Source organism: Pipra filicauda, unplaced genomic scaffold, assembly GCF_003945595.2.
Source record: "Pipra filicauda isolate LSUMZ 115617 unplaced genomic scaffold, ASM394559v2 scaffold196_size3971931_pilon, whole genome shotgun sequence".
NCBI lineage: Eukaryota > Metazoa > Chordata > Aves > Passeriformes > Pipridae > Pipra > Pipra filicauda.
Window position 1 is genome coordinate 2,293,371 of NW_024104305.1, and position 25,136 is coordinate 2,318,506.

The 25,136-nt window shown below is 38.2% G+C and overlaps 1 protein-coding gene across 2 annotated transcripts in view; it reads right to left on the reverse strand.

The window, feature by feature from the left end:
• TMA16 (translation machinery associated 16 homolog) overlaps positions 1-25,136 on the reverse strand; it is a 53,441-nt gene that overhangs the window by 13,640 nt on the left and 14,665 nt on the right. Inside the window, exons 1-2 of one of the 2 annotated variants that reach the window (XM_027745754.2) lie at positions 4,124-4,215; positions 2,825-2,937 (exon numbers count right to left, since the gene is read on the reverse strand). In XM_027745754.2, the coding sequence (XP_027601555.1) occupies positions 2,825-2,937; positions 4,124-4,126 (116 nt within the window). In that variant the 5' untranslated portion in view covers positions 4,127-4,215. Of the gene's footprint in view, positions 1-2,824; positions 2,938-4,123; positions 4,216-25,136 lie in introns of those variants that run through there. The other variant, XM_039380459.1, reaches the window with a different exon arrangement.

Sequence of the window (25,136 nt, forward strand, 5' to 3'; positions counted from 1 at the left end):
CTACTGCTCTGATCCATATTTTTCATGCTGCAGAAGTGCACTAGCCTGCACAGAGAAACTATCCCCTTTACTCAGGGCTGGTGAGATCATATTGAGAATATTGCTTCCAGTTTTGGGTCCTACCTACACTTCAGACAACTTATTCTATATAATAAGAAGCAAGGTCAAAAAGTACCAGATTTGTAAATGGGACTGGGAAAGAAAATTCTGTAGATTACAAGGCAGCTTCTCCTATTTAGCACCAAAAGATGTATTAACTTTCCAACCAGAGAACAGGACTGTCGTTCAAGAGAAGCAATTTGGAAAATTGTTGCAAGACATTTAATAGACCTGCAGAAGCAACGCGGAAGAACAAAATTGGTGTGGGCTACCTCAGTTTCCTGAGTGTAGGAGTGGAAAGCTTTCCTTCATTCACAGCATCAGAAATTTATTTTGTCTTTTTCAGAGCTATCAAAACAAATGCAAACTTCACCATTATATTACAAAACTGAAAGCTAAGTAATTACACTAAAAGATTTAACACATGTTTAACTCCCAAAAAAAGAAACCCTGAAAATTTAACAAGCTGATCATTAAGATAATAGAGATTCAAAAGAAACTGGAACCCTTAACAGTCTTTTAAAAACATTAGGGAAAAAAAGAAATCAACACTATTCATATCTTTCAATTTAAATTGCTCTTCAAGCGAAGACAGGACAAAAAATAGAATATAGACAATTGGAGGATGTTTTTAATCCAACTAATTTTTAAATGTATTTTTAGAACAACACAACAAAAGTGATCTACAAAGTGCAGATCTGTGAACAACACTAGTTAATTGTTTAGAACCCAGAAGTGTAAGATGTAAAAATCTTATTTATAGATAGACCACTTTACTATCACAGTACGCTTTGGATGGTCCAGACTGACACACGACTCTTGGCAAACAGTTTCTCTACGCAAACTGAAAGGTTACATCTTTTAGCATCAGCCTGGAGGCCTCACACTTGAAATAGTAAGGATTAAGCTTCCTCAAATACAACAGTAACAAAAGGAAAACTAAAGTTAATGTTACTAAACGGAGTGGGGACTCTGGTAACAGAAGACACAGAGAAGGCAGAATTACTGAACGCCTTCTTTGCATTGGCCTTCACTGACAAGATCAGCCCTTGGGAATCTCTGATCCAGCAGACCAAGGTTAAAGAATGCTGGAAGGAAGACATTCCTTAGGTCAAGAAGGATTGGGTTAGAGAACATCTAGGCGAACTTGACATCCACAAATCCATGGGTGCTGACGGGATGCATTCACGAGTGCTGAGAGAGATTGCAGACCCCATAGCTGGTCTGCTCATGGTCATTTCTGTAAGGTCATGGTGTGAGGAGAGGTGCCTGAGGACTGGAAGAAATCAAATGTCACCCCAATCTTCAAAATGGGCAAGGAGGACCCAGGGAACTACCAGCCAATCAGCCTCACCTCAATTCCTGAAAAGGCAACAGAGCACCTCATTCTAGAGAGCATCCGTATCCACAGGGAGGACAAGAAGGTGATCAAGAGTAGTCAGCATGGATTCACTCGATGTAAATCATGCTAGACCAACCTGATTGCCCTCTGCCTGGATGGATAAGGGAAGAGCAGTGGGTATTGTCTACCTTGACTTCAGCAAAGCCTTTTAACTTTTTGCTGTTGCAAGAGGATCCAAAAGCTAACAAAGCCCTCTAACAAGAGACATTAACGCAGATGTCCATATCAGTACAACTCTAGCTACAGACAATATCACTAAAAGATTTGAGTGTGCCATGTTGTACTGAATAATCAGTACATCACTCCCTTGCTAAGCCTTCTTGTGCATGTTCTTCTTTATGGCAAAGTCACAGATGCAAGCACTAAGAATCAAGTAAGATCCAGTTATCCTGCCCAATCCTCAACACATGCTACCTGTAAATTCTCACAGCAGCTCTGCTGGAGGCTACATGACACTGCTGTGCTAGTAAAGGGGCCCTTTCTAATTAAAGCAACCCTAAAACTTTGCTCTGGATAAGGTTGTACATCAATCCCAACAATAAAGTTGCACAGTCTCTGTTACCAGGAGTTTCAAGTTTAACACCTTCAGACATACAAGTATTTGGGATCAGCTCACATGGTCCATCTACACATTATACTTTATATGGTTTATATAGTACTATGCTACACTTTGACAGAAAATGCATTAAGTTACCTTTAATAACTTTCTAAATAAACAGCCACAGCATAACAACTACCAAGCTGAGAGAATGTAAATTAAAGGCCAGTCTTCCCCAGCTATCTTTTCCCTCTGTGGGAGGGGGAGGTAAAACTTAAAAGCAGAAAACCAAACTTGCCAAGGAAGAGCTGGAAACCACCAAAGAGCAGTTAACTATTCAGCTTTATTCCGAAGCCTCTCTTCTGCTGGAAGGTTTCTGCGTTTTCTTTTCTATAAACTCAGCACTTCTATAAACTCAGCTAGATCCTTAGGAGGATTCAGTTCTCACTGAACTTGAAGTAAAGCCAAAGCAGGTGACTAACCTTCATTTGAAATCACCAGCATTGTGCTATTCAGATTATAAAAAGTAAAATACTGCGATAACTAGAAACCTACCTTGTAAGGACAACACCCAAAATCAAGCAGCAGAACAACGTACTTTGTAAAGGCTGATTTAATGAATGTAAACCTGTCAGTTCACGTGGCCCAGCAGTAGACTACAGGCCTTTCTGTTGTTATATCAGCATACCAGTCTGCTTTTCACTACCACTCTGCTTCCCCAAACAAAAAGTATCCTCTGTGATATCATTCTTTGGTCTGTACACAAGATTTTGCAGTCAACTTACTTTTCTTTCTTTTCCTGTTTGTGTACTTCCCTTGCAAGCTGTGCAGCTTTTCTGCTGTATGGATGGATAACTTTCTTCTCTTGCTTCCCTCCTTGGGTTTTTCGTAACTTTGGCTGAAAAGAAATCAAAGATACTACACACCAACAAAGTCAAGTAAAACTAAAGGAAAGGGAAGACAGGCACATACATCATGATTAAGACTTAAAAGGTCATGTATCGATGTCCCAGAAAGCACTTAATTTATAGTATCAGGTTATCAGTTCCATCCTCTCCAACAACAAAATTAGCTGAGGTCAGTACATACTGTAACAAAACCACTAGGGCACAGAAAATGCTGTAAGAAATCTTACATAGTGATTACTCTCCAAGTACCTATTTTGTAGAAGTCTGCAGCTAGGAAACTAAGATTACCTCTCTGTACCTTTTCAGTAAATGTCCCCATTCAAGCTTCTATCAGACTGTTGCATCTGGGTTTCTGACAAAGGCCATATGTAATTTGTACAGCATAACAAAAGGGATTTTCTTGCCCCTCCCAAGAGACCCTGAGAATGCCTCACACCAGGGAGTATCCAGGGGCCTTCCTTTCCTACCCCTTCATGGCACATGGAGAGGGACTACTCACAAATTTCAAAACCACTGTACCACTACTTTAAGTTACGTTACTTTTTGGTGGAAAAATGTCTGAACAGGACTGAAAGGCTTTATGAAATCATAGGCAATTTAAACTGCGTGCTAAAGAAAACACACGAAAGCAAGGAGGTTTTTCCTGCATCGCAATAAATGGCAATCAATAAACGGGACACTTTTAGTACCTCCTATTACCTATGTTCGCATCAGTGCTTAGGGCTGCGGAAAAAAAGATTACGTCAAACACAAACGACCCTGAATTCCTCAGGAACCCTCAAGCGGCGGCAGCTCGCATCGGTTCCACACCGCTGCCCCCGCCCGGCACAGCCGCCCCCGCCCCGCGGCCGCCGGGCCGGGCCGGGCCGGGCCAGAGGGACGCGAACCCCTCCGGGGGCAAACGCGGCAGTTTTTAAACGCAAAGTTGGTTCATCCCCGCCCGCCCGTCCGTCACCCAGGGGACCCGCCGCACCCCCGAGGCCTCTCCCGGGACGCGATAAGGCCGCTCCCGACGGGAAGGAAGGGGCTTAGTGCGCCGCGTGAGAAGCCCCCGCCGGCCCCAGAAGCGGAGGCTTCGGAGGCTGCGGAAACTGCATTGCTATCCCTATCACCATCCTCATCCCTGTCCCTATCCCGCTCCCTATCCCCGTCCCATCCCGACCCCGCCGCACGCACCATGGCGAGCGACTCTTCTTCCGCCGCCGCGGTGCAGCAGCTTCAGCGCTCCGGGCGGGCGCCGCGGCCCTTCCGCGGCGGGGCCGGGCAGGGCAGCGCCGGTGCCACCAGCTCCGGCTCCGAACCAGGCTGGGAGCGCCGCGCAAACAAAGGTGCGGGCTGAGCCGCCGAACTACGCAGTATACCCAGGCCACTACACTCCTAGTGTAACAATAAAGGAATAAAGGGTGCTGTTACACAGCACGTACAGGTCTCCCTGGAATGAAAGCTGGATTGAGATACTAGATAGTATCTTTGCTGCAGTTGAGGTGATCGCTAAGAAGTTACAGAAGAATTGGAAAAACATAAAAAATTCTTTGCCTCAAAACACTTAAATTAGGTGCACTTCCGATTTTTACTGCAAATAGCCCCAACCTAGATGAGCTTGACAGACAGGTATCTCAAAAAATCCCCCAACTCAACAACAGCAAACCACCACTGAAGAATGCAGCTGAAACACTGAATTCAAGTCACTTAGGTGACTGAAATTAATGCTACTGCTACCCAGAAGCTTGAGATAAAAAAGAAAGCATTGGTAGTCGAAGAACCAGGTGATCATGATGATGAAGAAATCCCACAGCTGGTGCCTGTGCAAAGAACGAGTTTAGGTAAGCTGAAGAAAATGGGACCAAGTCCAGAAAAAGGCGATAACCTGGATGAGAAAACCAAAACATCCCTTGGTAAGAGAAAGAAAAAGCCTCTACTTCTGGATAGTCCAAAATCAAAACCTAAAGTTACAGGAGAATGTGCAGACTTGCAGACACCACCAAAACAGAAAAAAAAAAATCCCTATACCCAGCACCACGCTCCCGTGACATCTCAAAGCACTTGTGTGCTAAGAATCGTCACCTAAACCATGGGCCTATGGAAAAGCATTTGTTCAACTTTGAGTATTACAGGCTCAACGGAGACACCATCTTTAGACCTTAATACTTCTTGCTAATCAGGAGATGATAACTGTTCTATCAAGTGCTTTAATTAATTTCTATAATATTGAATAACTTTTATATGGTTGAATGAGAGGCAATGGAGACGAGTCCTTCTTTGGTTTGGGTTGCATGGCTTCTCACCAGGCTTTAGAAAGGGCTTTGTGCCCCTGAATTTCCCTGTCGTTACCAACTTCATCACATAGGCTGACAGACTTCACCCCTCCCCACAAACCTTACCTCTCTGTGATACTGTAGAAGTACGAGACAAAGATATTACAGAAGGTCAAAACATGCAGCCAGGGTGGGCATCTTCCCCTAATGACACCCTGGCACCTATGAGCAGGCTGTCTTAGTTACAGCCCAGCCTCTGCTTAGGTCCCCTCCTTACACCTGCAAAAGGATAATAAAAATTATTTTCCAAACTGACAGTTACTATTAAGACAGGATGTATTCTTTTACCATTGTGGCCTACCAAGCCTCTGTGTACAGTATGAAAGATCTGCTTCTAAACGATAGTTAAAAATTCACTGACACCTGCATGTGCCATTATTTTCACAAAGTAATGCTTAATACTGAAGTACTAAGTAGTAATTTCATAGTACATCTTTATTTCACATTCCCTGTGTAGATTGGTGAACAGAAGTGCAGAATAAAAGTTCTTTATACAATAGAGCGGTGCCTCAAGATTCTGATGTTTCTTACTAAGATACAACTTTCTGCAGATATAGTTCATAATTTCTCTAACATCTCAATGGCACTTGTCAAAGACTCTCAGCGAGTTAAGGTCACTGCTATTATGTTAAAATATTTTCACTTTTTGAATTAGCAGTAAATTGTTCAGCTTAATGATGATTTTGTTTGATCTTTGATTGTATGACAGGTCAGGAAATGTTGTCTTCAGCTCTGAGTACTGCCAGGTAATGTGCCACCATTGGAGACTTGATATTCTTCTACCAGAAACAGTCAAACATGCTTGTAATGTGCAAATGTTTAAGATGTGTAAGATGTTTAAATGTGTAAGAGCTCCAGTATTAGAAATGTAACAAATCTAAACATTGAGATGTCAGGCAAAACATTCTCATTACTTATTTTCTTCTCTTCTAGCAATTGCTCAAATCTGCAGTCTGGTCTCATAACATAGTGTGCTATTAATATTCTAATGCTTACTTTACCAATGCTTTACCAATTTATGCCCACATGCCATAAGTTCTTGTGCTAGTATCATCCCTTTAGGTTAAATAGTACTTCTTTCATCCTTTCATTGTCTGCAAAATAAAGTGGAAAGAACAGTTGGGGACCAAAATGTAAAGAAACATACTAATTTTAAAGATTGTCCCTAAACAGGATGCCTCCAATTTTTTTTACCAAAATATATATAAGGAAAGTGGGATTATCTAAACCAAAGTCTTCATTCAGCTTGTATCGGAACATTACCTATTTGTGCACTTGCAATAAAACTGTTTCATAGATTTACAAAACTGCTACAGAAGGCAGTGACAGTAGCAATCTTGGGTTTTAATCAAATAATTTAAGATGTAGCAGTCATAGACAGGAAACTGAGCATGGAATTTTAAACTGTCCATCCAAGTAAATAGATTTAGAGTTATGCTGTCAAACAGCACAGTAATCATAGTAGCAAACTAGGCAATAGCTCTGTTTTAATACTTTTCAAATCTGCTTGTGACCAGCAACTCACATTTAACTGAGGGATGCTGAAGGAAGTCAGGCAATATTATAAAATGACAATGAAAACAATATGAATGTGGGGTCCTGCTCATGAATACAAACCAAAGATGAAAAACAGTAATTTGTAGATTCTTTATTAATTTCGATGAGCAGCTTGGAGACTTTGGAGCATGCATGGCTGGAAATGTCAGTAGGTATGCTGCTCCCATCAGAATACCACAGAAAAACTACTGTGATCTCCATCTAGAGAAATGCCAGGTGGGAAGCAGAGGGTTTTACTTCTGAGCTGGAGGACGTGGTTAGGACAGAAGTTGGAGCCAATAGGTACCCACAGTGCAGGATTAACTCATTGTACTGAACCTTGAATTTTTGGTTGGAACTTTAAGAAAGAAACACAGACTCTGTAGATATTTAATGGCTAGTTCCAAGGGACTATTATGTTTTTCTGTCATTGACTGTAATGAGACCCTTGGGTGATGATGCATCTGATCTGATGGCCTAGTTACAAACCAAAAACTATTCACAGTAAATGTGCATTGCTTTCTAGTCCAGTCTTGTTCTTTAAATAGTTCATAATCTGGAAAAAAAAAGAATGTTGCTTTTTAATACATCACTCTCTCCATCTACAAAGGATCTTTTGTAAAATGTCTTGACAGCTGTGTAGAATAATTGCTATGTAAGTTCTCCTCAATCATGTATTTATCCTGGGGGCAGGAAAAGACACAAAAATCTGAATTTGGCATGTTAATATCTGGATCTTAATTTACATTTTTTACATTAATTTTACTGATACCATTGCAAATGCATAAGTTAAAATGAAGGGGAATCTGCTTATGATAGTATTTCCTATGGTGTTTGATGATGCAAAAAAAAGTAGGTTTACTAAGTACAGATTAATTATATTCTTTCATCCTTGAACGTATTTGCTATTAAATTCTAGTTACTATGACATAACACATTAAATATTGTAAAGCAGTGACTACAGTATGGTACTTTGGATACAGTAGCCATACAATTCTGAGAAGGAGGCCCCATTATAATGACAATAGCATGTATCAGATTTTCAAAAATTCTGACATTTACATGTCATGTCTTAGTCGACTTGACATGTAAGAGTTAGACTTTCTGAATATTCTGAAAAATCTCTTTTAAGTGTTATAACTGCATTAATTAGAATGACAGTTAAAATTGTGGCTAGCTTAGTTTTAATAAAATACAAATTTTCTGAGTTCAGGGGAGTCAACTAAAGGTTAAAGCAATTAAAAGCTGCATTTAGAAGTGAGAAAAAAAAAGCAGTGAGCAGGGGAAACTATGTCAGTGAGGGAACAGTGAGCAGTCAGACATAGCTTTGGCAGGATCTGCCTTAATCTGAAATGCGTCTGTAGTAGAACTTTAGTGGAAAGACACGTAGAGTTTCATGAGCATAATCCATATTATCAATAAGACCAAGAAGTACAGTAGAAATAGAAAATTGCAGTTATGCTTACAGTTATTTAGTGGATTTCCTAAGCTAATCTCTCTTAAAATTGTGATTTTTGTATGTGCTATTATCTTATTGAATAAAGGATATAGCCACATGATAGTAAACTTAATAGCAAATATATCACCAACTTTAAATTATTTTGTGGTTGGGTTTTGTTGTTGTTGTTGTTATTGTTATGTTTGTTTTTTCCCTATTTCACTTAATATATATTTATTGCAAACTTCCTGATGAATTATATGCTCCTAGGAATTCCAGTTTCTTTCTACATATGCAGAGTTCAGATTTGCTCATAGCAGTGAGGCTATGAATGAAACTAGTATTGTTTAAATATAAATAAATTGAGTAAGAATTATGAGGCACTGAAAATTGGTATGTAATCTGGGTTATTTTTAAATCAACTGTTGGGAGAATAAATCAACTAACAACTGAGCTCAGTGTTGTCACAGTTGGGTGACTGACAGCTTCAGCGAATCTGAGGATACATTCACTGGTTTAAAAACATACCCTAATATTTGCTGTATCCTGATTTCCTAAATAGAATGCCATTTGACTTTAATTTAGCCACGTTCATGCTTTGGCATTACATTCCCGTCCATTCAAAGCTGTTGTTTAGGTCTACAGTTTACAGACTGTGAACATGTTTATCTGCGTAGCTGAGGCAGCGTTTCTACAAATTTGACTTTAATGACTCAACGGAGCTCTAAATGAAGGCAAGAGGGCCTTGTTTTGAAACCTGTGTTCCTCATGTGGATTATAGCAGATTTTCTAGCATTTGTCTGAAATTTTCTTTAAATTGCTTATATTCAGCAAATTTGGCTTCTGTCATTGATACTGGTACTGTATTTTGCACTGGTACCTTAATTTTTCTGCTGATAAACTAAGAAAAGGTATGAAAGAAGTACCTATTTATGTAATTTACTCTTCCTTTCGTGGTTTACAATTATTTCTAAACTGTGTTTATGTTGCAGGCTACCTATTTCTGCATTTCCTGATTTTTCTAAACACTGCTACTATTTTACTTTTTTAATCTCTCCATTCTAATTACACTCAAGCTCTTCCTAATGGATTCCTGCCACTAATCAGAACAGCAGCAGACCACTTATTCCTTTTGACAGAGCCTCCTTTAATCAATCTCTTTAACCTTTTAAAATTAGAGCTCTTGCCACTTTATTTGTTTAGGTTTTTAAGAGTCTCTCTGGTGCACTATATGTTTACAATACACTTCACATTTTGAAAGTCCTTGGTAACACAGTAGCTGTGTAGCATGCTCTGCAAGTTTCCAGTTATAAGCGAGTGGCTAGGTTTAAAACCTTCTAGAGAGAAGAACCTGAAATGGGGATACAGATTAGTAGTATAACATGCTGTCACTGTATAGCATGGCATCTTCAGAAACAAAAAGAAACTCTTATGTATTAGATCCTCTAGATGCTCTATTTTGCATACACTCTTCTGGACCAGATTCCACTCAGGGTGCATGTGAGTGTATAAATACACACAGATTTTCAACAGATTCTCTGGAACCCATAGTTTCCTTTGGGCCCTTTGGTGTGCCCAGTGGCTTAATGCTCAGATAAAATAATCTAAAGTTCAGTATGTGGGCAGATATATCTGGAAAACATGCCTGAAGCTGAGAGAATAAACTGCTTCTGCCTCCTGTCTGGGCACCCATTTGAAGAATTCCTCCTTATAACTATTCAAATGTACCTATTTGTGAAGTTGCAACCAAAATTCACAGTTTTATTCTTGTGAGACTTTAGCTATTGTAACTTTTTCCTTCAATAGTGAATTGAAGCTACTCTCCAATAAATTTATCAGACCCGTCCTTGATATATCAGAGTATTTTCACTAGACATACACTAGAAATGGAAAAATTAGGAAAAAATTCTTTGACAATACAGAAGATGGTTGCTGAGTTAGCCTAAAAAAATTATATTTCTGTGTGAAACGGAAAAACATGAAATGATTGAAATCTCAATGTTTTGTGTACCGTTAAAGTTTGAGTGACAGTATATAATTTCTTATATATAAGATAATTCTTATAATATATTCTTTCCTGTCTGTCTGGTTTGAGTGGTCTCTTTCTTTCTTGTCCTTTTCAATTTTCACTTCAGGCCTTGTAGCTGCAGCAGTTGAGGCTATTACATGAACATATTGTATAATACTTTAGATGAGGTGACTTTAGAAATTCAGTCTTGTCTGAGATTCCAGCAGGTGTCAGGAGGTTTTCTTCAGCTCCTCTAGCTTATTGGGGTGTCATGTGCCTGTGAGGCTACAAATAATTTCTGATTTTGCTATTCATACTGATTTTTTCTTCTTCTCTTTTTTTTTTTTGTTTTTTTTTTAAACCTGGAATAGACTTTCTCATTAATGTCAAAAGATGCCACAGTATTATGCAAAGCTAAAATGTGCATGTATAAAACCCTCTGATATTTTCAGTTTAAAATCATGTAATCCCCATAACTTTTGTACCAGCACAGCATGTCACTACTCTCCTACAATTCTGCGTACTTTTGAGTTTCAAACTAGGTCTGCAAGACTGATCAGGAGATAGTCTAAACATGTTCAGGCTCATTGATATATACTTGTTTCACAAACTATGTCCTCTTAAATTTTGTTTGACTGATTTGGCTGGTTGCCTGGCTTTCCTCATTAAATAAATATAACTTCTCTTTGTAAATTTTCCACTATCCTAATAATTCTTCTGGTTATCTCCTTAATCCCTTTAATGTTTTCTATTTTTTTCCTATGATTTCATTAGTGTCTGTGTAAAGAAATTAACCTTTTAGAAGAAGAGGAAAATAATTATGAGCTTGGATTGTTTTCGGCTTTTGGAGCATGTAATTGCTAGAGATTAAATCATTTCATCCTCTGCAAAGTATAAAAAAAGTCTCTAAAATCACTTGAACTGAGAAGTACCATGACCCATATTCAGTAGTGTGTTTATTCCTTAAAAACAATCTTACCTTGCTTAATAGTAATATTTGTTTTGGCAGAGGATTTTCAATCAAGAAAATACATGATTAGTAGCTCCTTATTAATAATATAAATTTAGAAAAAAAAATTAAAATGTACATGGTTCATCAAACATAATTTTGTTGAACCCATTTTTGTGGATCTGTTCAGTATCAGGAACACGGCTTGTACATAATGCTGTATGGAAGAACATACAGATAGGGTTTCTGATGGATGAAAGTAATTTGCTGAACTACACAAGAAAAGCTAAGAAATTGAGGTATTAGAGAAGGCAAATTATGTTTCATTTAAGATTGTAGTAACTGGATTGGTCATTGTGGAAAATGTGCTAATTTTTACCCTGAGTAAATAGATACAGAGATCTATCAGTCTGTGAAGTGAATGCACATCTCCACCTATTGTAAGAAACAAGGGAGCACAGACTTACAGTTACTGTGATCTAAATCATTACTGAATGCTATCAGTGTGAGAGTTGAGTTGTCATTATGCAACACAGGGACTGCTGCATAATGCACTTCTGTTGTGTGAAACTAAAGTTGTCTAAAGGCAAAGATGTTTAGTGAGCTCTGTGTAGTTTAACAGCACTGAATCGTGGCCACGAAACCCTGTAAAACTCTCCACATTCAGTGCTGTCCCTATGTAGCTCTGCAGTGGTATAACTGCACCCACCCACCAAAGGCAATTTTCCCACTAGCTATGACCTGACAGCAAATTTGATGGCATTCTCTGCACTGTGGCTACCATCCTCTTTGTATATTAAGAATTACTTTGGAAAAGAAAACTCACTGGAGTTTAAGTTGTTGTGTAGCTTCTGGTATTTAAAACAGAATAAAAAGAAATTATATTTGAGTATAAACGCTTTCACAGTATTACAAGATAGGTGTATGCCTAATAGGCTATAGCTCTGACCTTTGGTGTTATTATTTATCATTAGTTCCCTTCCCTGTGAAATTATGAATCTCAAACCAAAACAAAAAGTTTCTGGAATAAAGAGAAGGAAAAGATATTTCTTTACCAAATAAAGGAAGTTATTTGAAAAAAAAAATTGAAATAATTTTAACTCATTTCCTTAGAAGATCTTCACATTAAATAACATTACATTCTAGAAAATCAGGCTCTGATGTTTGTCACATAAATCAGAGGACTCTGAGTCCCCTTGCTAACTGCTGCAGAGACTTGGAAGCTATTTTAGGGGGACTCTGGAAAACCATGTTCCCTGCCCTAGACTCCCTTGCCTCCAGCATACATTTCCTGCCATGACAAATAAAATGTTGCATCATATTTGTTTTTTCTGGTTAAGTGACCCTCAAGGTTGCAAGCTCAGGCAGAAGCCTTCCCATCAGTATTGACTTTCACATTATACCAATTGTAATCTGCATGACTAAGCTACTAACCCAGAAGTTCTTGGTTTGACATTGGTGAGAGAAAGGCAAAACACTGGAACAGAAAGTCTCTGTTCCTAAAAGCTATCCAGCCAGGCTCTCAGCTTTTCTGAGCTGGCACTTCTGTGAAGCTGGAATATGATTTAACATTACCTTTACTTAGGGACAACAGGCATTGAAGCCACTATTTTAAGTTACAGCTCCTGAGGATTCAGGTCTTTATTATTGATCTTGTAATATGACATGCATGGCAAACATAATTCTACTGCTTGTGCTAAAGCAAAGTGTAAATCCCCATTATTTTTAAAATTAAGTACCTCTACATAAAACTGTACAGAAATAACCAAATAGTTTCTGCATTTTCTAGTAATTCAAAATGTCTTGAGACCTAAACAAACTAAAGGGCAGATACTGGTGACTATTTCCTGAGGGAATATAATTACAGTTCCAAGTTGCTAGTTCCTTTGCCTTGACTTTTGTTTTTGGATGACAAAAGAGGGAAAGATAATTAAAACCAAGAAGAAGAAACAACTAAAACCACATTAACTGAAGTGCCATAGACTGAAATAGTACAATAGGCTCTTACATGTCTAGAAATACAAAACCATTTTTGCATGTCATTGTCACTGGAAAAACATGGGAAACTGAGAAGTCCTTGACTTAGAGTAAGCACTACTTAGCAACAACTAAAACATCAGTATGTTGTCAACATTATTCTCTTTACTAAATAAAAACCAGCACTGTACCAGCTACTAGGAAGAAAATTAACTCTACCCCAGACAAACTGAGGACTGTATCCACTCCTTATTCCATGTAGGCATTTACATCATGCCTACATCCCACATTTTCCAATACATTCCAGTTAAACATGATCATATTTCTAGTCATTTGAGATATAATAGATATAGAGAGATATAGATATGGGTACAGATATGTACACACAGATATCATGCCATTGGTCAATGGACCATCCCTATAAAAGTCCACTGAGTTCATTTACTCCATGACTTTGGGATCCATCTGCCATAACAGTGTTTCAGAGCAGGAAAGATGATGTGTGATTTTGGATTGTTGCATTCTGAAGCTCTGGTTCCATCCCTGTTGTGCTTGTCCAGTTTCACCAAAATTCATTCTTCTTCTGGGTCAGTGTGATGTGAATTTATAAAATTAAATGGTGTCTTTTGGAGATGTACAAAAATGTTACTAACAATTGCTGCATTGTATCATGCATGATACAAGTGGAAGTTACAAGCAATTATGTCGTGCTGAATCTGGAGGCACATTCAGAAATGCTTATACATACAAGCATACAAGCATCCTGCCCCCCTCCATATTTAAGACCTGTTCATGCGTGGTAGCTTTTCAGTGTTTGGATCACAGAAATCTGTTTTGTATGGCTAACAGAATGCTGTCCCATAACTACACACATGGAAATTGAGTGCAGGGAGCTGAAAGAGATAAGTTCATACCATTAGGAAATCTTAATGCCTCACATGGTGATAACCCATAATCTGTTTTAAATATGACCATGTGTCTTCATGAAATTGAAATGTAACCCATAGGAAATGATCCATAGGCAGCATCCTTTGGTCTGTAAGTCTCCTTACACCAGGAAACCATGGGACACTACTATATCTGGAGGTGCTGGCAGTTTACTCGATATTTCAAGGATCTGCTGCTATCAGGTACAAACAATCCACAGAAAAGCCCTATGGTAAATTTGCCAAAAGATTTGCAAATAGACTAGTAATTCCCTGCAAATGACGTTTTAGCCTTGCAATTACATTCACGCCTAGAAACTTGTAACTGAAATTTGTTGTTTGTTTGCAGCAAATATTTATTTGAAACCACATTGTTTATTTGATTCCTGTGTGAAGAGAACTGAAAACCACCTATCTCCAAAACATATTTACTTTCTATTTTTCACATACCCTGACTCCCATAAATCTAGCTGAACTATCTATGATGTGAATCTATGCATCACAATTACCTAAGCTCAAGTTGTAGCACGAGTCTAGCTTGAAACTTTGTCAACTTTAAAATTCATCACAAGGTTGTGAACAACATACCCATCTTGGAGTGTCTGCCAGTCAATGACTGAGTCGTGTAGTTACTTAGCTGTACTGTTGTCCTCCAGAAATCCTGAAATACTTCCTGACGTTGGGCATTGTCCTCTTTGCCTTACTGACAAATGACCAGTCTCCACTGAAGTATTCACATAATCAGTTTATACTATATTCGAAATAAAAGAGCTCCTGAGAAAGAGAAGCATTCATTGTGAAATCTGCCATGTGTGTCTAAATGTCTCCCAAACATGAAGTTTGTTGTGAAACATATTAATTGTACAACTCTTGGTGTTTTTTCATGAAAACAACCAGATCTAGTATTTGATTCAGTGTTCCGTTTCTGCTTAGGTACATAAAGTGCAGAATCTACTCAAGTCACACTAATTATTAAATACTGTTGTTAAATAATGAATTGTGTGGGCAAGTGTAGACATAGATAGATGAATTTGAATTTCACTTTTTTTTTCTCTAATTAGTAAGGCCAGTTACCTTGGCTGACCCTTCCCTTCTTTAGTTTACAGACAGCTATTCCCCCTGTTGAGCTTCTGAAAATAATTTTATTTGTATAGGCAGAGAAGCAAAACAGATCAATTAGTCAGACTGTAAGTTTGATACCACAAAAATAATAAGAAAAAGCACTCCATCTCCTGATTTTCTTTTAATTCCCCCGCCCAAAGGAAACTGGAAGCATTTCAGGATGCCATGGGCCATAGTGCAGCCTCGATTAGTTTATAGTGAAACAGGGCCAGAGCAGGGACATACAGCTTTAGTGTATGGCATCATGTGGAATCTAGGAGCTAAATTAACCTGCTATTCTTGTTTCTAAGGATTTAAAAAAAAAATTACAACACAGTAGAATTTGAATGACTTCAAAAGGGGTGTTCCTTTGCCTCCTTATGCCTCAGTGTTATGTCCTATTGCATTTCACCTGTCTGTGCCTGAGAAGGTCATGGAACAGATTCTTCTAGAAGCTATGCTAAGGCACATGGAGGACATGGAGGTGACTCGAGACAGCCAGCACTGCTTCAGCAAGGGCAAGTCCTGCCTGACCAACATGGAGCGACCCCATCATAGAGGACAATGGAAGGGCTACAGAATCTGGACTTTGACATGGTCACCCAACAAAGTCCTTCTCTCTAAATTAGAGAGAGACGGATTTTATGGGTGGACAGTTCAGTGGAGCCATGAGCAAGCTCTGTTGCCATGAACTAGCTGGGTTCATTCTGTGGTCAAGGGATTTGTGCAGCACTGGCCTGTGCACACCCAGGCTGTTAGGTGGACCACCTTGATGTACAGTGGTCTCTCGGACAGAATATATATCAACACAGAACATTTCCTGGTACTTCATTGTAGATACATTTTTTATAACATCAATCAGCTGGTTTGTCCAGATTGACCATGGGTTGCTACTGGAAAGAATCAGATGAATTTCTTATTGGTGTTGGGCTGGAGATGCTGCTTAAGTGAAAAGAAAGCACAGAGAAGGAGTATCTGAATTTATTTTATTACTACCATGAAATTCTGCATAATAGCGTAGAACTATTAATTAACCACAGATTTCATATAACTAGTTCTATTTGTCAGGCTTTCAACTTGATCCTATCTTCATCTTTAAACAGCTACTCCTAACGTAGCACTTACCAAATAGAAAGAATCAATACAGAAGACTCGTGATCAAGTGCATGGATATTACTGCTTGTTGCACACATGTATGCAGAATGGCTTGTGGACTTTGTGACTTTGCTATGGCTCCTGGCTTTTGAAGAGTCACAACCACACATAGAAAGTGTGCAGAGAGGCTTCTCTGCATTTAGCTCCAATGGCCATAGTAATCATTAGATTTGGCATATATTAAAGAAAGAAGTATTTAAACATGCACTTGGGGGATTATTTTCTACAGGATGGTCTGGAGAACTGTTTTCTCAGGTCATAATAGCCATGTTTCTTAGGAGACAGGGAGGTGACGTCTCTCTGCAAGCAGGCTGTTTGAACGAGATAGACAAAAGCTTTTGTTTATGACAGAAGAATTCCCTTTAAAAACCTCAGGTTAACTAAATTGAAAGAGAAGTTTTGCGCTATTTGGAGGGGGAAGGTGGTCAGATTTTATTGCATCTGTTAAATAAAATCCTGTTGAAACAACTTATCTGCTTGATTTCAGGAGTTTCTGCTGCTAATCATAAACATAAAGGTATTGCAGGTGTTTCACTCAAAATAGCAAGAAAAGATAAAATTATCTTCTTAAAGAATAATTTCCATAATGTTTCACACAATGTTATGCAGGTTCTATAACTACCTAGTAATTTATTGGTTTTGCATATTTTTCCTTCTTTCAAATATTTATAGTGCAAAAATAAGGATGTTTGGGAAAGTTTTGGTTTTATCATCCTTGATAGATCACTGTGCTTTTCTTTTCAGACTTTCCAGAGAGATTCTATTCCTAAATGTGACAATTTCTATCAGGAAGAATTGGTTTAGTTTGTAAAAGTCTGATGTCCTGAAAAGCAGTTTTATACTTTGTGGGCATTTGCTGCTTTCACTATGGAATTGTTCTTTCAGTTCATCTGACACCCATTTATCAACAGCTATTACCATCCACTATTGCAACAGAAAAATTTAAGAAGGGTTACCTAAGGATGTGGCAGAAGCAGGCACTTTAAAAGAAAAGCTTTAATGGATGGTATGAGCAGCATTTTACATTTAGGGTTGCAATTTTTGTGAACTAATAGTGAGCAGACTTTAAGCAACTAAAACATGTCATAAATCCTTTTAAGAGCTGGTAGAGGGGAAGTCTGCACCTCCAAAATAAAGTGGATTTTTAAAATGAGTGCTAGCATAACTAGGAACATGAGAAGGAGGTAGCATTGCCATAAGCAACCTGAATGGTCACAGAGTTGTAAGAAGCAGAGAGCAAGTTGGGCGGCAGGGCCAAGGTTAGTGTTGCAGCATACTTATGAGTGCAAGGAGGCAGGGGAGCTTTATGGCTTCCTTGAATCACCAAGGAATACCTGTCACAATAAATTTGAAAGTAAGAGGCATTTCCATGCCCACTATGACTTGCCTCAGCTTGGTCCTTGATGCTCTGTTGAGCAATTCAGTTACAGAGACACATTGCTAACCAGGCAGATGCATTTCAGTGAGGGGAATGGGAAGACAAGCTGAAGCTCTCTCTGATATTACTTGATGGGGTACTATAATTGGAAGAACCAATATGAAATGCCTGTCCACTAAGAAGTGAAGGTCTTGGTATAAAGAAAAATATTATCTCCTGTGAGAGGCTCTCTCTTTGGAAAGCTGTTTTCTTTTTGTCTGTGGCATTTTTTTTCTGTAATGAAGCAATTTTTGTAGGAAAATTGAGCTGTCTTGTCTGATACACACTTGATCGCGGCTGTGTGGACTTTCACAAATGGGTTTTTAGCCGGATCTTTGATAAGGATTTTTTTGCTCTCCACTACCATGTAGCTTTAAGTTATTTAAGATTTTTAGTGGAAGTGACAGATCTAGAACTTGTTCAAAAATATCCAAGGGATCTATTCATGTTATCCCTGTTTGAAAGTCTGGGTTACAGTGCCTAATGCTTACTAGAACAGAATTACTGGACATTAAATTTCAAATGTGTTATATTAGCAGGGTAATACCTTAAGCTAATTCTGAAATAGTTTGATGATAGAAATGAGAATCTTTTATTAACTTTCTTTAGCCAGTTCTTGCACTGGTATCCAGTTATACTGGTTTCTACAAGTCAAAGGTACTGTTAATGACATATATTTGTGCCCTGTTTTACTCTAGAACAAGAATTATTGTATGTTAAATTTTAAATCCTTGGAAAAACAGGCATTTTTAAGCTGAATAGCTGTTTGTTTATGGCAGTATCTGCATAATTGTTATCTTAAGTGAATTGGTACAGAGAAACTGAACTGGTAAATGCACACAGAAATCATTCATTATCATCATTACAGTTTTTCTTTTGATCATTTGTCATTATCTTTCTGTAAACATTATAACATTATATCAGAAAGTATTAGAGATGGTATGGGGGTTTTTTGGGTTTGTTTTGGGTTTGTTTTTGTTTTTGTTGGTTTTTTTTTTTTAATCATGTGTTACCTTAAAATGTCCCATTTTTGGGTTGGAGTTTTTTAGTCATTTCTAAATGGATCAGACCAAGGACTGTTGTGACTCAGAGCCTTGCAAGCAGTAGTTAGAGGATATTTTATCGATACATCATTTTTTTAAAAACTAGTTTACAGCAACCTGTGATATGATTAAGGTCTTTTATCACTTAGCAGGTGTAAAAAGGGTTTTGTGTAAAAGTTCTGTCATATTGTCATCAATTAATTCAGTTCAGATTTTGACCTTTCAATACTTTTGACAACAAACTTACAAATGAATTATACATTGTGTTAATAGTGTCCTTTTATAGACTACATTTTCTGTTCAGGTGAGAGCTCATTTCTGCAGGTATCATTCAGAGGGATTATTAGGGATTTCTATTAACTTTTCATTAAAGCTGTCCTTTTATGAAATTCACCATCTTACCTTGTTTGCTAGTAATGTATTTATCGACTGAACATCATCTGATTCTTTGATCATCTTCTGTTTTGCTCTATTTAAATACAGATGATTGGCATTATACATGTGACTGCAGATGAACGCGTACTATTAATTTAAAAGGACTGCGTGACACATTATTTGCCACACCTTAATCGATTAAGAATTATCATCTTGTATAATCCCTTCTAAAATAACACACCTCATTAGTTTACTGAATAAGACACAAAGTCATTAGTTTATTGAATTAGAGAAGGAAGCAAATCACTTTTTTTTTTTCCTTTTTTTTTTTTTTTAAACCTGCTACCTAGGTAAGATCCTGCTTCCACTGATCTACCCAAAAGAATTTTACTAGAATTATTAAACTGAGTTGGAACTAGTTTTCTTGGCTGTACTTAGAAATGATACAGTGGGTGTCTGAGGAGTCATATCTTATATCTTGTTCTCCTGTTATTCTGGATCACCTTGTGTGCCCCAGTCTTGCTCCGATATGGAATACGGACATTATAAGAAGGTGTGCACAGGCCTGGGATGTGCTCCCAGGTATTTCAGCTTAGATATAGTATCAACAGAGAGAAACAGGGAGAAAACTTCTACAGTTGTATTTAATTTCTTCATGGCCTCAAGGTAAAAAGAGAAGTTAACGTGCACCTTGCTTCACCTGCCTGTGAAGGGTGTGAGTTGAGACTGTAAGCACGGCTCCAAAAGGCAAAGGGCAGCCGGCAGAGCCCTGCTCTTTCTTCACAACTCCTGAATGAAGATGAACAAGAAACATATTCTCTCTTTGAGGCTTTTCTTTCGTTTCTTTCGCCCATGATTACACTGGTGTCTGCAGAGCACTCACTACTTCCGAACACTTGCCCCAATTTAATTTAGGATCCTTAGGGCTCCTGTGATAATTAGTGACTTATTCAATATTATCAACTTATTATCAATATTAACAGACATCAAAAGTCTGTTACTTTTTTGATGCAGCAATGCTGGTCAATGGTTGCCAGAAAGTTCTCAAGTTCACTAACCTATTGATACAAGTCCTCTGTTGGATTTTTTTACCTTTGCAGGATACATGTCTTGGTTTCCATCTTAGAGTACAAATGCTCTGAGGTGGTTTGCTTTGTATAGCATTTCAGTGCAATTGTTCAGTTCCAGACAAGCAATGATCCTCTACCTACTGGTGTCATTTGAGCTTACCCTTAATACCACGATTTCAATTTTTTTTTTTTTATTTAAGGAAAGGACTAAGGAAAAAAAATAGACACTGAAGAATGAAACAAAAAAATATCATCTTGAAGGCTGTTTCATATGGAAGTGCTTTCCTAGCTGTCACTTTGGATCTTTATAACACGTTTCAGCCATAGCAGCCTAGGATCAACTTAGCATTACTTTGCCTTCAAATATTACTTCTCCCAGTTGACTCATATGTCTCATTGCTATACTGGATTCTAGCTTATAGCTGAAGCTAGTAATAGCAGGGTTGATGTGCTTTGCTGCTCTAAAAGAAATGGAGGAGATGAACTTTTATATTGGATCATCTGAAATGGGAATCTAAGCTACATATTTATATAAAAGCATTTCCTGTTTCATAAGGAGGCCATATTGTATTTCAACTTTTTGAGCTCTACAAGAGACAGCAGTACTAGTGCAAGCCGAATTGGAGTGCTTGTCCCTGAACTCATGGAAGGCTCTTCAATGGGTTAATTCTCTGCTCATATTTTCCTTCTTGCTGAGGAAAACAGCAGTATTCTGCTGTAACTTCCCTTTTCAGGCAGAAAAATTTACATTGTGAAACACTTGTTTTTATAACTGATTGCAAATTGCATATCATAAAAGTTATCCAATGTGTAATAGTTTCAGTTGTATATGGCTTTTCTGACTTGCTAAAGTGATTGCACACCACTCCTTAATCAACCATGTGTCAACATTAAGAGCAAAGTACATAATATTAAACTTGTTTTCTGAACATTTCTTCCTCTGGCAGTTGCTACACAGCCAACCTCTGCCATCTCCATGCAAACCCTTCAGATAAGACAACAGAATTTATGCTACTGCCCAGAAAAACAGGCCCATAAACCTCTCTGGATTGCTTTTAACCTGGATAAGGCTCACCTTTCAGCTGAGATGAATTCGCTGCAAGTGATCAGTGAGTTCATTTTAGCCTGGACCATCATTACTTCTCAGAGAAACACTTGTGAAGCTGCTGTGCGGAGCATTCTGCTCCCCAAGATGTGGGGGGGAGATGATTACTGCTCTCGTGCTTGGCTCCCACTGAAATGGAAGGGTGTTGGTTGCCTCTGTATATTCTGAAGCTCTCAAACTAGTAACTTTTCTTTAAGCATATATGTATTCCTATTGTGATGACATTACTTAAATTTCCTTTGCCTCTGAACTGAGGTGCTATCTAGATAGTAAGCTAGACTCAAGTACACTTGGTAGTTCATTGACTTAGTCTGATTTGAACTTTAGATTGTTTGAACTTGAAATTGTTTTCAGGGCCTCAAAAGTAATGGAATAGAGAGGTACATTGTCATCAAGCTACCTTAGATATGAAGATAAGCAGGAGAACAAATGCAAGTCATAGAGACTGGATTTTTCAATTCAGTGTTTCAACCTAAATTAAGTGTTTACTACAGGAAAAAGGGAGAACAAAGCAGAAGAATAAGCCAAATTTATGTTACAAGTGTAGTTATTAAGCAAAGTTCAAAATTTGATAATAGTTACTTAGATGGGGAAAGGTGGATGACAGGAAAATATATTGTGTTTAGTATACTCCCCTCTGATTTCTGAATAATGTGGGCAGTGTACCTCGCACATGCACTAAGAGTGAAGGGGAATGCATAGAAAAAGATACAGTGTTGGTAGCATGAAAGAATAACTCATACACCCAGCACATGCCCTCTCTTTTTGGTTACACAGGAGAAAAAAAAAAGTGCCCCTGCCTAGAGCCTTCCACTACACATCTCAGAGGATCCCAGGGCTCCCTTTAGATGTCACAGGTTTTCCGACTTTGCTTGCTAGTTCATTCCCTGCTTCGTGAATGACTGTGTGCGTACAACATTCTCAATACCTATGACTATATGAACAAATCTTTAAAGTACCTTTATTTACAACACTGAAATATTTCCAGATGGAAATCAATTTTAACCATGCAAAATTTGTACTGGTGTGAAAGTATTTTGAAGCTTGTATTTGTTTGCAGATAGCAGGTTTTTGTGAAGTATTTTCCTTGACTTTCTGCTTCACTTTGTATGGTGGTATTTGGAAAATAAATCCTCTGTTCAGGGACTTTTTAATTTAAGCAAAGTATTAATAAATTAAAAAACCTTAAGAGTACATGCAGGAGGGAAATAACATTAAGAGCTTTAAACACTGTCTTCTTTTACAGCTGGAGTGTCATACAGCTGTCTGTGTCATAATCTTGGGTTGGCAAGCAGCAGCTGGAGGGAGATAAATTTTGTTCACCAGGAGAGGGCTCCCGCAGTCTTCTGATATTACTGGACTTGGGAGACCAAAAGGAGAAGCTACAGAAAAATTAGAACTGCTCAAATCAGTTTATGTTCACAAGTGTGCTACAGATATCATAAATGTTAATCTTACATAAATTAGACTGATTATACATAGGCACTTTTTTTTTAAATAAGGATGCTGTTGTACCTCAGCTCTAGTTCTTCCCTAATAAGGCTGTTGTTAAAGAGTATTAAAATATTTTAATCAACTTTCTGAACAGCACTACCACCAATGTGCAGATTAACACTACTATAGGCTTTGCCAAAGAAATTCCAGAGACATATAAAGTTCCTTCATTTTGGGGTGCTTAATACAGTTTAAACACTATTATGAAAATAGAAATTAATGTTTCAGAGAGGAAACAGGATTTTTTTTAATATTGTTTATGACTTTTTGCTATACTTCAAATAACCTTATGTATCATGAAGGAAAAATTTATAAAGTGATACAAACACAGAATCAGCCTGGTTATATCTCCTCTTATTATACCTCTTATTTGTTAAAAATGAATGTGGTAAGATCTTTATATGAATGCTGTTGCCTAAGTAGTGCAACATTTCTGTTATAAACAATCAAAAGCAACGTTATTTGTGTTTCTAACAATAGTTAAATGAACTCTGTTTTTTAGTTCTTGTTTACCATTGTAAATTACAGGTTTAGTTCTGCTTACAGACTACAGTAAGCATTATCTCATGAAATCCATGCATGCAAAGTAGATAAAAGTTTGTTACAGTGTGTGCAGTCAGTACAATAGCCAAAGAAAATAAACCATTATTAGTTTGTGTTGTGTTCTTTACATAAAAGCCTTTAATAGCCTGCGTTTTTTTTGTTTTGCTGTTGTTGGTTGTAGAATTCTTTGTATAGTGTTGTCTTTTATAGATGTTCATACTTAAGGGAATAGAATGGAAGTTCTACTTCAGTGAAAACAACCACCAAACTGTGGAAAAGAAACTTTACCTTTCACATATTTCAACAAATGCCAATGAAATAGGTTGCAGTGTTCCTATAGTTTTTAGGGATATCTAATCAACCTCTCATTTTGACAGATGCGCTCCATTTTTTATAGTGCTACTCTCTTTAATCATTTTCATGCTAGTAATTCAACAGAACCTTTTATCAAGGTCAGACCTGTTGTGCCATGTAATGGAATGTGCTGGTTTTGGCTGGGGTAGGGTTAATTTTCTTCACAGTGGTTGGTATGGGGCTGTGTTTTGGATTTGTGCTGAACACAGGGTTGATAATACAGAGATGGTTTTGTTATTGCTGAGCAGGGCTTACACAGAGCCAAGGCCTTTTCTGCTTTCCGTACTGCCACACTGGCAAGGAAGTTGAGGGTGCGTGGGAGACTGGGAGGAGACACAGCCAGGACAGGTGACCCAAACTGACCCAAGGGATATTCCATACCATACGACATCATAATCAGTATATAAAGGGTGGGGAAGAAAGAGGAAGGAGGGGATGTTTGGAATGATGGTGTTTGTCTTCCCAAGTAACCATTATGCATGATGAGGCCCTGCTCTCCTGGAGGTGGCTGAACACCTGCCTGCCCATGGGAAGCAGTGAATGAATTCCTTGTTTTGCTTTGTTTGCGTGTGCAGCTTTTACTTTCCCTATTAAACTGTCTTTATCTCAACTCAGGAGTATTCTGGCTTTTACCCTTATGATTCTCTATGCAATCCTGCTGGTGGGGGAGTGAGCGAGCAGCTGTGTGGGGCTTGGCTGCTTGTCGGGGTGAAATGAAACCTCTACATGGCCCAAGAAAAATGGAGTGAATAGCTTAACAGCAAAGGGTAGTTTGGTGTTGGAACAGTATTACAATGTGAAGTTGCTTGGGTCAGAGCACATGACAGAATGTAAGACTCCAATGACTTAAATTTATCTTAAAATAATCAAAACTGCATATCCAAATATCTACTTATTTTCCAATACAATTAGTAAGGCACTAAGATCCTGGATGTATTGAATTAATCATCTAGTCCTGCACAGACAGATTTCTTCATTCCACTTCATCTCTGGGAAATGATTCTTCATTCTGTCTCCAAAAAGTCTCACACAGGTGTTTTCCACAAATTTCTGGAAGGTCTCCAATTTTAGACTATTTCAAATCAAGAGGGGAAAAAAGTACCATAGAGTTTGCAGTCTCTTTCACTGCTTTTTTGAGCCATCTCTTCTGTAAAAGGAAGAGCACTTGAGGGCCCCTGCTGACTGCAGGTGTGCGAGGGGGAGATTGGTGTTACGTGCCCCTGAGAGCTCCTGGGGACTAAGTGTAATTTGTGTGACATAAACGGCCTTGCAGCAGCTTTTCTGAAGAACGGACTCCCACAAAACCAGTAAGAGATCAACTGTGCCCTGAATAAGCTTCATTCCCTGAATGGTCTTAAGGAGCAATCTCGACTATATTGCAAT